Source organism: Rhipicephalus sanguineus, chromosome 6 (assembly GCF_013339695.2).
Source record: "Rhipicephalus sanguineus isolate Rsan-2018 chromosome 6, BIME_Rsan_1.4, whole genome shotgun sequence".
Lineage (NCBI taxonomy): Eukaryota > Metazoa > Arthropoda > Arachnida > Ixodida > Ixodidae > Rhipicephalus > Rhipicephalus sanguineus.
Window position 1 is genome coordinate 141,340,668 of NC_051181.1, and position 18,103 is coordinate 141,358,770.

The 18,103-nt window shown below is 44.4% G+C and overlaps 2 protein-coding genes across 5 annotated transcripts in view; one reads left to right on the top strand and one right to left on the bottom strand.

The window, feature by feature from the left end:
- Positions 1-7,586, top strand: part of LOC119396578 (regulator of nonsense transcripts 2) — a 39,649-nt gene extending 32,063 nt beyond the window's left edge. For all 3 annotated transcript variants that reach the window (XM_037663851.2, XM_049417146.1, XM_049417147.1), the window contains exons 38-39: positions 1,285-1,396; positions 7,338-7,586. In XM_037663851.2, the coding sequence (XP_037519779.1) occupies positions 1,285-1,396; positions 7,338-7,347 (122 nt within the window). In that variant the 3' untranslated portion in view covers positions 7,348-7,586. The remainder of the gene's footprint in view (positions 1-1,284; positions 1,397-7,337) is intronic.
- A 5,069-nt stretch (positions 7,587-12,655) lies between these two features.
- LOC119396579 (ataxin-7-like protein 1) overlaps positions 12,656-18,103 on the bottom strand; it is a 28,197-nt gene continuing 22,749 nt past the window's right edge. For both annotated transcript variants that reach the window (XM_037663854.2, XM_037663853.2), the window contains exon 13: positions 12,656-17,646. In XM_037663854.2, the coding sequence (XP_037519782.1) occupies positions 17,384-17,646 (263 nt within the window). In that variant the 3' untranslated portion in view covers positions 12,656-17,383. The remainder of the gene's footprint in view (positions 17,647-18,103) is intronic.

The window sequence follows — 18,103 nt, forward strand, 5'->3', positions numbered from 1 at the left end:
AAAGGGACACTTTAATTTTGTGCTTGATGTTCATGTTCACTGCATGGCCTTAGTTATATCACTTAGTTATAGCGACAACACGTGCCTTGGTGACGTCAAAAGTGAGTGGAGTAGTGCACACTTAGACAGGGACGTAGTAAGAAGGATGTTTCAAGCCATATCAACAAATGCTAACTATTGACAAACATTTGTTGATAGTTCGCGCTTGTGTCATCCTTCTTACTACATCTCTAAGTGTGCCCTATACAGTAGAACCCCGCTGTTACGTTCCTCACTGCTGCGTTTTCCCGGCTGTTACGTCGTTTTCCGCCGGTCCCGGCATAGCTCCCATAGGATACAATGTATTGGGAACCCCGCTGTTACGTCGTAACTGTCGGACCGTTCCCGTATGATACGTCGCGAAGTGCGCCCGGAGCCGACCGAGTGACTACCAAAGAGAGCGGCCATGGCGCATTTTCACGCAGCTTGGTCTCGTTTGACCGTAATATTAGCCGCATGAGAGGCGCAAGCAACAGAATCTTTCAATTGATGCAAACAAAAGCATGGCCTTCGAGATTCAAATTGCAAAGATGGTGTCTATGACGTAACTGCTCGCGAAAGCAAGGCCTTCGAGATTGGCATTTACTATTGACAAAAGCATAGCCTCTGAGATTTGCATTGCACAAACATGGCGTGTATGACGTAATTGCTTGCGAAAGCAAGGCCTTCGAGATTGGCATTCACTTCTGCCATCGCGTTGGCGTAGACTCATCATCATCGTTATTTGTCGGAGAACGGGAGGAGTTCGAGCTGGTTGGAGCTCGCATGGTCATGCGTGCGGTTCGCGGTCGGACTCGCCGCGCCGGTCGTGATTGCGTGTGCTTAGTTTTTTCATGCCTACAGCTGTTGGTGTTAAAAAAATCACATACGTTGATTACATTTCTGTGGATAAGGCCGTCCTAAGCTCCGCGTTTCTATCCATCGACTAGATCGCGGCTGAGCGCGCCAATTTTCGTGCTGCTCCTAAGAATTGAAATAAAATTCTGTACCACTAAATATTTTGCCGTTTTTCCTGTTTTTCGGCTCTTACGTTTCCCGTCTCTTACGTTTATTTCCTACGGTCCCTTCAAAAACGTATCAGCGGGGTTCTACTGTATCACTTACACTATGTACGAACAAGACCAAGCTGCTTTTCTTGGCATCAAAAGTGAGCTTTTATCTTGTTGGTTGAGACTGTTTCTGCAGAAGTGTTGTGCATTTTACACAGTGAGGCTTCGTTTCTTTCTATGTTTTCCTTTTGTTCAGAAATGCTTGCAGCGCAGCAGAGACCCGTGGTGTTAAACCTAAATCGCGACCGAAGGCACAAGTATCAACACCCCAAAGGAGCTCCCGATGCGGACCTCATCTTCGGAAACAAGTATGCTGCACTCCTAAACTTACAAATTTAAATTCCTTGCAACGTCTCCTTGTCCGTTACTAGCCCTGCATTGTTCAGTGCTGTGCCACTGTTTATCAAAATTTTACGTGATTGATGAAAGTTCTTATACTATGTGCTTGTCCATATACAGTAAAACCTCAATAATTTAAACGTGACTGTTTTGAAATTTCATCTAATTCGAAGAATTTTTGTGGTCCTGCATATTTTAATGCAAATTTTACTGGATAATTTCAAGCGGTGGCCTGTGTCAGCCTGGTTAATTCAAAGGTCTTGGTTGCTGTGTGGCAATTCCTGATCCCGATTTTTCTGCAGACCTGAGGACACAACAATCCTATGGAGCCACAAGGCAATACCACATAGCGATGTTGACCAGACACTGCAAACCACTATCTACGATTGCTTTCAGTATTGAAAAGTTCCCTGGATCCCGTTTTACCTTATGTTTGTTATGTTCTGTTGTTTAAAAAAACCCTCTTAATTCAAAGATGTTTCACGACCCCAGTGACTTCGAATTAAAGAGGTTTTATTGCATATAAATGGAACTTTAATGCAGTCGTTACTTTTGTTCAGTGAAATAAATTTATAGTAAACAATGTCATAACGTGCTTAGCAGCGGCAACCTATTGCATATGCTGCCCTTTGGACATATTCATTTGCAGGTCTCCGCACGCTTCCGATAGACGTAAGGCACATTTTATTTTTCTGAGCTCTTTGTTACTACTACTACTTAAGGTCCGTCAAAGGCCGAAAGCTTTAACTGGAGATAACCATTGTCGCCTTTTGACAGACATAGCTACGCACTCTTGTTGGAGAATGCATTTCTATGCTCCATTTTACGTTGAGCTGATAGTGAAGGTTGTAGGGTTGCGTGTAAACATGTAATTGGTCTAGAAGTACACGTTGCTGGGCATGCTGGACAAATAACGAGGGAAGGGGTCCAGGGGAGCGCAAAATAAGCGCACCTGCTGCCACAGTTCCGATCTTAAAGTTTTACATACTCGTTTAACATGACCAAATGAAGGTGCGACATCCCCGAAAAGGGCACTCACTTCTTCCGGAACATGGCCTTTCCGCAGAAAGAAGGCGATGAGCCTTGCTCGACAGGTTGAGTCAACGATCCGGCTTACAAGGGAGTTTACACTTAAAGCAGAGTTGTCTAAGTCATTTCCTCGTGCAAAAACAGCCATACTTTTGTGGCTTGTACTTGAACAGGTAATTGGTGTTTGAAGGAACTGACACGTGCATTGTAGCGCTCATAGTTTGGCAGCATTATTGATATTTATACAGTAGAACCCCGCTGTTACGTTCCTCACTGCTGCGTTTTCCCGGCTGTTACGTCGTTTTCCGCCGGTCCCGGCATAGCTCCCATAGGATACAATGTATTGGGAACCCCGCTGTTACGTCGTAACTGTCGGACGTTCCCGTATGATACGTCGCGAAGTGCGCTCGGAGCCGACCGAGTGACTACCAAAAAGAGCGGCCATGGTGCATTTTCACGCAGCTTGGCCTCGTTTGACCGTAATATTAGCCGCATGAGAGTCGCAAGCAACAGAATCTTTCAAGTGATGCAAACAAAAGCATGGCCTTCGAGATTCAAATTGCAAAGATGGCGTCTACGACGTAACTGCTCGCGAAAGCAAGGCCTTCGAGATTGGCATTTACTATTGACAAAAGCATTGCCTTTGAGATTTGTATTTCACAAACATGGCGTGTATGATGTAACTGCTTGCTAAAGCAAGGCCTTCGAGATTGGCATTCACTTCTGCCATCGCGTTGGCGTAGACTCATCATCATCGTTATTTGTCGGAGAACGGGAGGAGTTCGAGCTGGTTGGAGCTCGCATGGTCGTGCGTGCGGTTCGCGGTCGGACTCACCGCGCCGGTCGTGATTGCGTGTGCTTAGTTCTTTCATGCCTACAGCTGTTGGTGTTAAAAAAGTCACATACGTTGATTACATTTCTGTGGATGAGGCCGTCCTAAGCTCCGCGTTTCTATCCATCGACTAGATCGCGGCTGAGCGCGCCAATTTTCGTGCTGCTCGTAAGAATTGAAATAAAATTCATACCACTAAATATTTTGCCGTTTTTCCTGTTTTTCGTCTCTTACGTTTCCCGTCTCTTACGTTTATTTCCTGCGGTCCCTTCAAAAACGTATCAGCGGGGTTCTACTGTAATTTGTTGCTGTGATATGTACAGTCGTGCTCAATATGACTTGCAACACAGGAGCACGTGGCCTCACGAGATCAAAGATTGCGCATGGCTTCAAGGCCACCTATTTACAAAACCATATGATATTTTCTGTAATGGGGATCATCTCCAATCACGAGAACGGCGTTTATTTCATAAAATAAGGGCAAGTTGAAACCATGCGCAGTCTTTGAGCTCGTGAGGCCGCGCGCTCCTGCGTTGCAAGTCATACTGAGCGCGACTGTACATGTTGTATTGTGTTGTGGAAGAGAAGCACGCTCGTACTGGCAAGTTTTAGCTATCGTAACCACGATGATCATTGGCTACAGTATTCTGCTGCCAAATGTGAGGTCATGGGTTTCAATTTTTGCACGTGGTGGGTTGTATTCTAGTGTGGGCAAGACGCAAAAATGCTTGTGTACTGTGCTTCAAGTGCACTTTAGAGGATTTGGGATGGTTAAAGTTAATCTGGAGATCTGCACTGTGCAGTTCCCCGTAACCCATTGCGCAGATGTGGCACATTGTCTTTACTGCTTACCAACTTTTAAGTTAGTAGCATGCAAAAAGGAAAAAAGTAAGATTTATTTTTAGAGTGCCTGGAATACTTCTGCTTACAGTGACGCTCCTTCTTTTTAGCTTTACTCTGCAAATATTTCGAGTGTTTTAATCAGTGTTTTCCGGCATTGGACCCCGTCCTGTATTCCCAGAACTTAGTAGTCATTACGCTTATGTGCAGCCATATAAAGTTCTTTTTTTTTTTTTTTTCAATTCTTTATTCACCATTAGTACAGAAAGAGGTCCCAGAGTTACAAAACTGTCAGGGGGACCTCCTATTAGTCATTTGTCAGTATCAATAAATTGCATGATGGCAGAAAGCAGTTAAAGAGTAAAAAAAAAGATGCGAGATGCGAAAGTTAAAGGAGTACTGACATGAAAATTTTCAGTTGCCGGTTTCTTTCGTCAGATGAAAGGCCAAGCCCTCAAGAGCCTAGAAAGTGTACTGCTAAGTGTGAGTGCACCCTGAAAAAGTAATTACAGTATGTTTTTAAAAGCTAGTTTCGGTTCCTACTGTACCCTGGTGTCACAACACTGTATGAGCTTCATGTCACGTGCTCGTGCAAGATATCGTGACGTTTCCACAGCCGCTCCGCACTGTGGCTCCGTTGGTGATTCACAAGCGGCCGTTTTGAATCTTTTGGTGGCGCACGACTGGCCATATTGGAAGTTTTGGCACCTTACGTCATCACAACTAGCCAGACTGCTGCGTGAAGTCACCAGAATTAGTACTGTAGCCTGACGTCAAGCTAGTGTCGATGTCAGTAGGCGCACCAAGGAAAAATTGACTTTATCATCAAAATAAAATATCTTATCAGCATTGCCTGAGCTTCGCACTTGCTCAGAGCCGTCTCCGCATACAGGAGATTTGTATGACAGAGTAAACTCAGCTTCGAAAAATGGTGTCAGTACCCCTTTAACAGATAACGAAGCCAAGGAAAGCATAGGGGGCATCATTTTTAGCTTGGTAGCTTAATAATTCACTTTGTAGCCTAATAATTATGGGATAAAGCAAAATAAAAGTGGACGGAAGGAAGCAGTTTGCCACTAATGGCATACCTGCCAAGTTTGGAGATACGGAATCCGGGAGATCTACTCAACGAGGGGGGTATGAAGTATGCCGACCGCGGGGGGGTGGGGGTACTGCGATAGCAATTATATGGACACTGTCAGTGGGATTTTGCGCTCGCCGCTGACCTGTACAGAGTCCAAACCGATAACATCGCTTACGCATCGTCTGTTTCACGTGCGAGTAAATGCGCGCTAGCGCTAGGGACGAACGCGGTTGAAGCAGAGATGAAACGACCCGGCCGTCACCGTCGCGCGAAGGGCGCATGCGATAACATCGCTCCGCGTGCGAGGCCTGTCGTCGCTTGCTTACCAGTTATTTCGTCGGGCAAGGGACCATAAGGGGCGCCGTTGAGACGGGGACGGTCGCGAGCGCTGGCGAACACGCTATCTCGACAGACATCGGTAACGGCTACCCTTTTAAGTGCTGGGCTCTCCACTTAAAGCAGTAGTGACACAAAATTTTGAAGGCGAGATAACTTGTGGGATAGATTTTTGTGTACACAAACGCATCATCTACGAAATATTAACGGCTGATATAACCTATAACACATTTAGGATCAATTTCTAAATTGCGTGTAGCGCATCTGTACGCGAAACGTCCCACCTCGCGTCACCGTGACGCACGGGGCGCGCAATGCACTGGACGCGCGGGGCAAAACTAGATTTCCGGAAGATTTTCCTATGACCCGTACAACCGGGAGAAACGTTCAAAATCCGGGAGTCTCCTGGGTAATCCGGGAGACTTGGCAGGTATGTAATGGGGTACGAACCCACTGCTTTTGCATTACGCTACTGATGCACTGCCAACTGTGCTGGGGTGGCAGTCATTCCGCCGTCCACTTTCTTGGCTATTTATGTATGCGTGACTCTGGGGATGTTCATTATCGCTTGGCTTTATGCAGTTGTGTTTAATGAAATAAGCCTCTCAATCAATTCTCCCTTTTTTTCATATATTATGCTTACATAATTTTGACGCTTTCGAGCCATAGTCGGATATGAGCTTAAGGGGGGACACTGCTCTTAAAAAAAGTTTTTATTTCTTGATCGATCTTGATGAAACTTTCTGAGTTTATGTATATTTATGTGCTGATTTCAAATATGCAATTACTTTTCTAGTATATTGTGTAGTTTTTAAAATACAAAATATTTCATGTACCTTTTGGGGAGCAAGATTATTTCTAAACTGACTGCGTTACAAAGTAAATCAGCATGTCACGATAATCTGCAATCGGAACTGTGTGCAGTGCAGCAAAAATGGATGCTCTAAACCCATTTGAATGAAAGTTATGGTATGTTGAACATTCGCGAGTGAGTCGATTTCAAGCTAGAATTTCATTAGTGAATGTTCAACATACCATAACTTTTGTTCTAATGGGTTTAGAACACCAATTTTTGTTGCACTGCACACAGTTCCGATTGCAGATTATTGTGATATGCTGATTTACTTTGTAACTAACTCAGTTTAGAAAAAATCTTGCTCCCCAAAAGGCACATGAAATATCTTGTATTTTAAAAACTACACATCATACTAGAAAAATAATTGCATATTTGAAATTAGTGCTCAAATATACATAAACTCAGAAAGTTTCATCAAAATCGATTAAGAAATAAAAAACTTTTTTTTTAAGTGCCATGTCCCCCCTTAAGAAGGTAGGAGAGCCCGTGCCCAGATGGGGAAGAACTAAATGTCAGCTAACATTGCCATTTGAAAGAATGCCTTTCCCATATCTTATATATGGGTCATTTCTGAAAGGGGTTGAAGCTAGGTTTCGAGAAACATATCGATACTGATAGCCTGAATGACTAACATCTGGACGCTGCTTCTGAAATGTAGAGTTCCGCAGTCATGCTTCAACACATGGCAGCCGCATGGGGTGCCTCGTGAAAAGAATGTTTGACACCAGTCAAGTCTCTGTAGCTTGTGAACACACTTATTAAGAAAATAAAATATGGAGCGAAGACAGTCTTGTGCGGACTGGGCCACTATCGAAAGGTCCGCTGGTCTATAGCGTGCGCTCACTGATGCAGGCTTGTGAGCATTTGACTTCTGAAGTTTTACCCAACTACAGAGCCTCTTTTTCCTTTTGTCTTCGACGCATCGTGCCACAGGAAGCGCTGAGTGAACACCGAGAGACGACCACTGTTCCCCCTCGTCCAAGGCCATGGAGGCAACGGAGCACAAATGCATTGCCACGCCTTCCTGCCATTCTGAGCTGCTGAATGAACAGCCGACATCAAGCTGATGCCGAGAGGCGGCGGCCATCATCGTGCTGAAGGGAATGCCGTCTGCACAGCGGGGGTGCCACCGGCACGTACTATGTTGCCAGTGTACATAGTTCCTTCCACCCACTCTCTCTCTCTCTCTTTCAATAAAAGCCTCTCTCACAAGGCACTGTGAAGTAAGTGTGCAGGTGTGAACGTGTCTTCTTTGCAAGTTTCCCTGGAAAGGCAGTCTGGTTTGCCGGGCCAGTCAGTGCATGACAACAGTTCCCGCAGAGGTGTCAGGTACTGCTGAGCTAACTATTATAATCCCAAAACCCCCCATAAAGTGGCGCAATTTTTGCGAGGAAGCCCATAAGATGCATAAGATTAATATGTTTAAATAATAAATGTCACACGAATATGAAGGGAAGGTAAAAGAATAACCTCATTTTGTACAGCGAAAACGTGTGTAACTATAAGTGAAAGCACATATTTAAGTTTAACAGTGAAGCCGTTCTAGCTCGGCGTAAAATGTCTGTCGTCACCCAAAAACCTCGCCTCACGTTGCCTAGCAACCAGCCGTGCTGCAGCTGGGCAACACCTGGCATAACCGCGCATGGGCAGAGCCAAGCCACGCCTACCAACGCAGACACCGCGTGCAACAGAGTTCTGCCGCGCCGCAGCTGGTCTGATGCAGGCCACGCATGCACAGAGCCTCGTTTCATCATGCCTAGCATTGCCTAGCAGCCTCGCATAACCGCGGACGCCCAGAGCTAAGAGAGGGAGTGAAGGATGGTGGGCTCAGGGACAGGGATTTCAACACATTCAGAGGGGCAAGCTTTGCGCGCATTCCGGATCTGCCTGTCAACGTATCTTGGCTGCCGCTTCTTTGGCCAAGCATGCTGGATCCAAATGCCGCCGGTGTTGTGATTCCCATGCTGCAGCACGATGAGCTGAGGATTGAGCTTCTCACATTTTTTTAACATAGTCTCCAGGGTAGTGTCTTTCAGTTCAATGTAAATGTGCTTGCCAGCACATGAGCAACGTGAGTGAATGTGATGAGCACTCAAATAACCATATTTGTAGGAAAAAAGTGAATGGGCCATAAAACATGACAAGCGAGTGGAAAGTTACACAAGCGACTTGGTGAAAAAAAAGCCAAAATCCACTTATTATAATCTGAACTGAATACGCATTACATCAGGATTCCATGAAAGCAAGATTACCACAGCAAGAATATGGTCACCTTTCTTTTCCTTGGAACAAGAAATGGTGTCCCTCTCGTAAATTGGAGGTGGCCCTTACTAAACTTCGATGCCATATTCCTCCTCTAAATTTTTATTTACACAGGGCTGGTCTGGTTCCGTCCCCTCTTTGCTTTTTATGTCAAGAGCCTGAAAACATTGATGACTTTTTAATACATTGCCGTCGTTTCTCCAGTCACAGGAAAAAACATTTCGAATATTTATTGAGAAATTTGAACATTCCTCTAGATTCTGCAAATATTCTTTCCCTTGGGGCGTCTTCTCTGGGCCACAGCAACAGGAACGTTTGCATAGCTGTCTGCGAATTTCTTCGAGACACAAGAAGAGTTCCTTATTAAGTCATTTCTTATTGCAATTTGGTATTTTATAATTCTTTTCTCTAATTGATTATTTTCGATATTAAGGTTCTTTCCTCATTCTATTGGCACATAACCCAAAGATTCTTATTTTATTTTCAATACTCGCTTGTAGCCCGATTAATTCAATTACTTTTGTCTAAATTCTAAATTTCCATGTAATGTTTACCGCCGGTTTCATGGCCAATCCCCCTTTGTGGGTAAGAGCCAGTAGAAGAGGATCAAGCAAGCAAGAAACTCTGGCTCCCAAAAGTGAGGACGTGAGCATGCAACAAAAGGAAATATGCAAAACTATTCGTGAAAGTCCCCGTAATTCACTGCGCTTTGTTTGGCACATTAATGTGATCGCATGTTTTTATGGCTTTTATTGCATGCCATGATCAACGAGCGCAGTGGGCATTGCCCCAGAATATTTCAACGAATTACCATGTGGTATTGGCAGATGCGGAACAGAAACAGAATGGGATAGTTTTCCAGTGAATATTTCGACCAATTGCCAAGTGGTAATGGAAGGGCACACCACTGAAAAGTTTCACACGTGGTGTGTACTGCAGCTAAGCTCCTCTCTCGTGCTTCCCTTTGGATACACTGCTCCATCTAGCAGCCACCTTTGCTAATCTGCAGAAAATGCTACTGCAAGCATGCATACAAAATGGTACGTATTTCACTGCATGCAACAGGAAACCATGCAAATCTTGCAGACAAGTTGTTTGCCCTCTCATGCAACTTCCCAAGTTTCCACTTCTTTAAGGAAACAATATTCCAGCAGATCTTGGACAATGTAGGAACCGGTTTCATATGAAGCAGTCAGCAAGTAGCTGCCTAAGCCGAATTGTTTGGACTGGAGCCAAATGTTACAAGGTGAATTGACGTATTGAGTAGTGTGCGCAAATCGTGGGCTTGCCAGGCATGTCTACTGTACTGGCGCCAGGGTAGCTTATGGTCCGATCTAATGTCAGCACTTGCGTTGCAGCACAGACATCACTTTTATCGAAACAAAGTGCAAGCACAATTCGTATATTCATGCGGGGATGAGCAATGCCGCACTGTAGCTTGTTGAGTAGTAGGAGTACATACATAATGTTTATTACATTGTTATAAAGCGGATAGCCAACACTGCAACCACAATGTGACGCGTTTGAAAAGCACCAACACCACAACTTATGTTGGGCAGCAGCCACCATAATCTCTATACGTTTCTCACAGGAACCGGAAAATAAACATATTATGCAAAAATCGTATTAATTAAAGAGGTTAAACAAAGAAAGCATGCACACACCGTCAGCAACCCACTTTTATTAAGCCATATTGAAGTATCTGGTCAATTTGCGCTGCACTTTTTTCTTTTCAACGTCTAGGAGTAAAATCTTTTGAAAAGTACGATTCTGAATTCTTCTGAAATTCTTCGCTTGCCGCATCGTCATCATTAGACGCAGCAGCTACGCCTGGCAGGGATCCTTTCGTCGCAAAACCGACGCTGCTGCGGCCTCAGCGGCTCTGCAACGTGCACATTGCGGCTTGTTGGAATGTGGTTTGAGCTAGTATACTGAAGAACAAACGCAGGATTTCTAGCCATATCGGCCAAGATCCACCTTTGAGGTCGTATTGTCCAATTTTGGGCAAGAATGTGATCTTATTAAATGCATGAAAATGGATTATTTCCAAGGGATGTTGGCTGGGAATAAAAAAAACAATGTATTAAGCCAAAAAACGTCTTATGCAGAATCATATCAACAAGATTCCACTGTACATTTATTTACGATCTGTACCGCGTGGTTGTTGGCCCAGGGTCGTTGCAGCACATCTGTTAAAGGGGCCCTACAACACTTCGTCAGCATGGTCAGATAAAGCTGCCGATCGGTAGTCTAGGCTCCTGAGAACATGCGAGCCAGCAGACGTTATAGCGCAGCATGCGGCCTGGAATTTACAATTCGTAAAGTCAGCTAGAAATCGTTCCCTCTTCTTTCTACAAATTATGCCACATACCCAAATTTATGGCCATTGGCTGATTTGAGCGTCGTGAGCTTCATAGTTACTGCGGCTGACGCGAGAGGTCGCCACGTGCGTGCAATCACACTGGAATTAAGCCGCGCATTCGAAGAAAAAAGAAAAAGTGCTCAAGGCCATGACACGCGCGTGACATAACTTCTTTACCCGTGTCATCCCTCCCTGCTTAGCTTCCAGCAAGCTCGTAGGGAGGAGAGAGGAGAGAAAACAATTACAGCGTGTGACAAATCTCCAACTCCGCTTGTACTTGACGGATTCTTAAAATTTTTGCAGCAGTTGATTCGTGAGGCAATAATCTCCTTTAATGAAGCCATTCAATGGTTACCTGGACAAGTGTTGCAGGGCCCTTTTAAAATCTCCAACTATAACAGATAGTATGTCTTTCTCTTTTTTAACCCATGCAATGTGTGACCCAACTCGCTTTTCAATGGCAGTGGAGCCCTAGACAGAGGACCCAACCCACTTGCCCGGAAACCTTATAATCAATAAGTTTTCCATTTACTATGTTCACTGCACCTGGGTTGATAAGACTGCGAATCACTTGTGCTGTATACCCACACACCACGGGCCGTTGTACGCGGGTATGCATCACATGACAGGAGAAAGGGTTTCATGACACAAGGAACAGGCATGTCACATATGTCGTGACCTGTCAGTCATATGACTCATAAAATCATGTCCTCCTATGCCAATTTTGTTACATACCAAAGTTAAGGAGATGACCATGACAGCACCTAGACATAGGCGACTAGATAGATAGAAATGGTCCAAGTGCCTTTGGTTCACAAAGAAATGCTCTGCATTTAGTAAGAATGCGTAACACTCTTAAGTCGTTACTTGTTTGAATATTCAAATTTGTCCGAATGTTCACCTCTAACCGCATTTCCGTCCGAGGCTGAATATTCGGGAAAATTTTAAATGCGGAGCCTTTCTTAGTTGCACCTGCGGCGTCGGTGGCGCCGTCCACACCCCCACTGTGCATGCTCGGCTCGTCTCGTGCCGGCAGCAAGCCTCTCCTCTTCCTCCCTCCCTCTTCTCCCTCAAACGCGGGCGGCGTGAAAATAAGCGGCGGAGCGCGCGTTCGCAATTCAGTCAAGGGCGTCTTTACTAGGCTTTCGCTTGACTTGACGCTTTCCTTGACTCGAGTAGATGCGATGGAAGCAACAGTACTTTCAATCAGTGTCCCACCACTCGAAGGCAATGTTACCCCACCCTCACCGTCGTCGACGTCAACAACAGCAAGCAACGCAGAAGACAAGGCTGCGAAGAGACGAGCATACGACACTGAACGCAAGCGTTTGAAGCGAGCTGCGGACCCGGAACTTCGTGCACGCTGGAGCCGTTCAAGTCTTACTTGGTGTGCACATCGTGTAGCAATTAATCATTTCCAAACCATACCCAATTACGCAACATTCACGCGATACCCCCACCACTCTGCGACGCATTTACTCGAGTTTCCCCCGTGGGAAGATGCGGGCGACTTTTTTATTCAGGTTAGAAGTATGCAGCATACTTCGTGTGCTTCTCTGTGCAGTGTGCCAATCCAAACAAGATGTCAGTGAGAAAGTCCATGAACAATATGAACAGAAGACGTTACTTGTAGGGCATATATATAGATAAATAGCTTTTTATTTATATGTACAGCATATACAAAAGGCCTTGTGTGTCAGTGTTACCAAAGTGTTGTATGTTACACACCAAACTTCAAACAATGCTCATGGCAGGAACAGCAAATGAGAAATACCCAGAAACCTCTTTTTTAGACATGACAGAGAAGTTGATCGATGTTCGTTGTTTGAAATAAATGACAAAAAAGTACACTGCGATAATTGATGGGGAGGACTTTCTTTTTTCCGAAACACAGCCGGGGAAGGCTGACAGCTGCGGCTTGTCTTGCTCTAAATGCAACAGGACAATTTTTTACACATGTACAACACACACACACATGCACACACATCGTCAACTTTCTCTCGTAGACCCACTATGATGCCGCCTCCCGTCAAAAGCAGCAAAAACAATCTTTTCAGTTCGTTTGGGAAGGTAACACCCTCGCAGAACTTAGACAAACACTTCCAGAGACTACTGTTTTTAATATGATGACTAGAAAAACGCTGCATCATCATAGACGGCGTGAGAGGGGTAGAGAAAAAAAAAAAAGGCAAATCTTCACCTGCTGCGTGCGCACGGCGGTCTGTGTATCACGACCCTTCTTAAAACTTGCATAAAAACGTCGAGCAGCCCTAATAAATACAGTTATATATATATTTTTTTCACAAGCTTTGTATCAAAAGCAGAGCCGTTCCTCCTCTGTGGTACAAAATTATGCATCGTTCAGAAATATTCCGGGAAAGCTTTCGTCTTTCCCTCACCTCGGAGACGTGCGTCCCCCTTTCCGCTAATACACGCTCTTTCCCTTGTTCAGCACACATGTATCACAGTAAAAAACAACAAAAAAACAAGACCTCTTCTCCAGTCACACGCAATCACAGCATGGGCACAAAAAATGCACACCGGCACGTTCATAGCAGATGCCTGCTGCACATTAAGACACACACAGAGAAAGGAGGCTTTCTCCTTTACCCAATCTCAACCTTCACAAGCAGCTCACAACTTCAATGACAGCCAAAGCCAAGCCAACCTATGTTCCCAACGTCTATGAAAGCTACCACGCAGAATGATAGAAAAAGAAAAAAAAAAAAACAATACATTTGACAGCTGGCCCTTGTTGATCCTAACAAGGTAACACACATTTGGCGTTCTTTAACAAACTGCTCTCTCTCCTCTTCACAATGAGAAAAAACTTTGGAATGTTAACATCTCAAACAAAAACATTTGTGAGCCAAGTTCCACTGGCAAGACGATGCATAATGTGTGAAGTGATGTACTTGCAATGGCATAAGAGTGGAGAGGTATTTGTCTGTGCATTTCCCCATGCAGATACTGTGCAGCTCTGCCATTCTTCTTGCAAATTTGTCCAAATTTATGTCAATTGGTAAGTTTTAATCTGCATCCACTGGAATACGACATTTGCAACTTTTGTTTCTTCAGTTACTCAATTTGTTCTCATTACAGTGTTTCTTCAGGCAATTTGTTTTCGAATCCTCAACTTGGGCAAAGTGTGGAGGCACATGAGGCCAGATAAACTGCACTGGGATGGCACAAGTAATTACCTCTGTCATGAGTATGCAAGCTTATTAGAGAGGCTTCCCTGGGGCAGGTGTGGAAGATCTCAAGTTCCTGCTCCACAAATTGGAGAGGATGAAGAAATGTCAACAACATGGACGTGTAACACGACCCTCATGCATATTACAATGCCCGATTGCTCACTTTTTTTGGGGGGGGGTACCTACATGAAACACATTTGCAACACCCTTTCGACGCACTATCTGCCGAATGTCAGCATGCCAATTTCATGTGGCACGATAACACCACTGTTACCATAGCCAAAAAAATGCATTTCGTGGTGGGTGCCCACTCTGATCTGCAACCATGCAAAATATTATGGCTAGGACTAAAATGCAACTGTAAGACACGGCAGACAGTACGCAAGACCACACTGAAACTAATTTGAAAATGTGTTTCACGAGGCCACCAAACGCTTCTGCACAGTCAGATTTGTGCACGGTAGCAACTGCCAATGTTGATTACAAATCTAGAGACAGCAACATGAAAAATTACAGCAATAAATCCCTCAATACGACCTATTATGCCAATTCATAGACTCCTTCATGCTTTATGGAAAAAAAAAAAAAGACATGTTGAAAGCACCTTACAGCTTTGTAACAGGTTATGCAGAACACGGTAAAGCTTTCTATTTTTGCATGTTGTTTGCACCTGCAAAGCAAGCAAGGTAACAAAAGAAACCTTGTACGTGGGCCTTTGGCGACATGATCAGTCAAACAACAACAAACTTTCACCAACAACCTTGCAAGTTCAAAAACTGTCAACACACACACTCCCAGCAGCAATGTTTCTTTGAGAATCCTAGGGAAAGAAGCTGTAGTGATCTGCCTTTTGGGACATGCAATAGCACTGCTTGTTAGTCTGTAAGGCAGTATTTGTAATACGCAATGTATGTAAACATCTATACATTTCAAAAATTGTACGGTAATCTTTACAAGAGGTAGAAATACGTAAATGTGCTTGGAGCCAATGATTCCTCAACGTGTTGTGGAGACGTAGAGGGGCTGCAATCTACAACGGAAGCATGAATGACTGACCTTAGACATATGTACTCCAAGCAGTGCGTATGGCAGAAAATATTTTAACGTTAGGAGTGTGGCAGAAAAGGTTCGAAAACTAACAAAATGAGCAAACGGTTGTTGACAGCACTTTCAGAGCGCTGTTGATTTCCTGCACAAAAACAGACTAGCCAATTATACGTCTTGGGCCATTGAGCTAGGTTCTATGTACATATATACAATCAACAAGTGGTCTCTCGAAGCGTAGTTATGCTAGCTTTGCTCTCCCTCCCCCTCATTTTTGAAAATGTACACGTGATGTAGGTTGAATTAAGTGCATGCCGCCGAGTTGGTTGCAAACAGCGGGCTTTGATCATTAGCTGTGGATGCTGCAAATTGGTATTCGTGGTGAGATGGGCACGATGCCAGGCCATGAGTTGACGAAGTGTCATTGGCGCGATTTTGGCTCACCATTACCAGTAGGCATGATGGAAGTCCCGTTATTAAATAAGGATGACAGATTCTGCATAAACAGAAACACCAGCGTACAGACTACTTATAAGCGTTAACACTGACCCCCCTTCCTTGAACCAGAGTTATTTACTGTATACAGCGCAGAAAGGTACCTATCTACGATGTGAAGAAAATGATATTAAATGTTTACAAGTGCACTTGAATAAAGTAAGCAAAATTCACCATCACTGCTCCATTTCTTAGGGTTTCCAATACAAGTGCTAAAAAGAGCTGTTCATAGATGCATGAATCCAGTATGAGTGCGTCGAAGAGCAAGCCGCTGCAGTGCTCTAAAATCAGATCAAAAATCTACATTTGTTAAAGCACGCAACCTTCTAGCAGCAGGCATACAACTTTTACTAAGAATACTTGTTTGTTCCAAGTCAGGTACGACAGAATGGTGGTGGTGAACGCAGCTGGTCTCTTCTATAAAGCACAATCTCAGAAAAGCAAAACTTCTATGGTAATTGCCACACATTCCAGAAAGCACATCCCAGAATTACATTCAAGGCACAAGTACGAAGACCCTCGTAATTATATTTTCAAATTTAGGCTCCTTGATAGTGTTTTCGATTGACTGATCCTTATGATTCATTCCTTTCACTTGAATTTGATTTTGTTCTTAAATGCAAACCACAATTTCCACTGAGACATACTGTAACAGTAGCAAATTGCATTACATGCATGAAACAATAATTTAAGAATGCACACTTTAACATGAACCAACTAGGAGAGAGGCTCCACAAAAGAGAATAAAAAAAATAATTTAAGCAATGCAAGCAAGATTTGCTCAAGCTAAACAAGGAGCCTTATAATTTACCAACTGTGGCCTGCAGTTAAATACATCAAAAAGTTTGCAAAGGAAAGAAGATTCACAGCACAGCCACAGTGCACTCACATTAAAGTGTCACCTCTTGATTTACGTTGTTAAATTACACAAATTAAATAAATGGGCGAGAAAGGCATAGCTGAAAAAATGTGGATGGCAAGGGGGGAAGCTTTGGAACAAGCCTCGCACATTTGCAAACAGGGGATATTCCACAAGATGGTTGCAACAAAAACAGTAAGATGCACATAACTCACCGGCAAGTGGAGCGTTTCTACCTGCTGCAATGTGGGCTTACAGCGTCACTTCAAAAAAAATCACTCCGCAGAATCCAATTTAATTTTCCCAAACACACAATTTAGCATATTTCTCTCAATTTGGTCATGGCAAGGCAAACGAAGATGTGAACACCACAACACACACCGTTGTTGCCGAACGGAGGCAATGCACCCTGGCACCCCCTTTTTTTTCACCACGTGATGCAGTTCATTCGCGGCATTTTTTTTTCCCCCTTGGAATACCGCGTGATGAAGGGCTGGGGGGTACGGTGCCAACTGAACGGAGGTTGTCAATTGCTGCATGGCGTCGGATGCGGATCCGGAGGCCCACCAGATGCACAGTACCGGGTGTTACTGTTCGGCACTTTATGGCGGGCATTCGCCGTGACCCGCCGTCGCGGGAAGTGTGACGTCGTCCGCAAGCTTGTTCCGGATCGCGCGCACTCTCAAGTTGAGCCGTGTTGTCCACCTATTTACACAGGCACACGAGAGAAGTGAATGCACTGACGATGCAGTCGGGCAATATTTCACGTGGGCAGTGATCCACCAGGCACCTTTAGATGTGGCTGCTGTGGCCTGTGACGCCGCTCGTCGTTTGGGAGCAACAAGGGAAGCTTCAGGGTAGTTGGCACCAGCTGAGCTTGCACCTGCCCAGCTAGAACCTGCTGGTAAAGCTGCTGTTTCGCCATGGAGGCTGGCAGTGACGTGGCTGTCGAACCGGTCATGACGCTGGACGCTGTGTCGGGCAGCACTGCACGACCGGGGTGCGACCTCGAACCATTCCGTGCCCCTGTGGCCGTGCAAAGCGGCTTAAGTCACCTCTATCGCAGCCCAACTGTTCACGCAAAAGACCTCGTTATGGAAAAACAAAGGAGTGGTACCAATGAGGCACGAAAACTGGCCCTTCACAAAAATTATGACAGCATAATTGAACGACAGTTATGGTACGTTGAACTTTCATGAGCGAAATCCCAGCTTCACATTGACTCACTTCCAAATGTTCAACGTACCAGACTTTTGTTCAAGTGTGTTTAGAACATCCATTCTTGCTTTACTGCATACAGTATACATTCCAAGTTATTGCGATATGCTGCTTTCCTTATTAACTCTCACAGTTCAGAAATAAATCTTGCTCCTAAAAATACAAAAACTGTTCCACATTTTAAAAACTACATATTGTATTAGAACAATAATTGCACGTTTGAAATCAGCACATAAAAATACATAGGCTGTGAAAGTTCCATAAA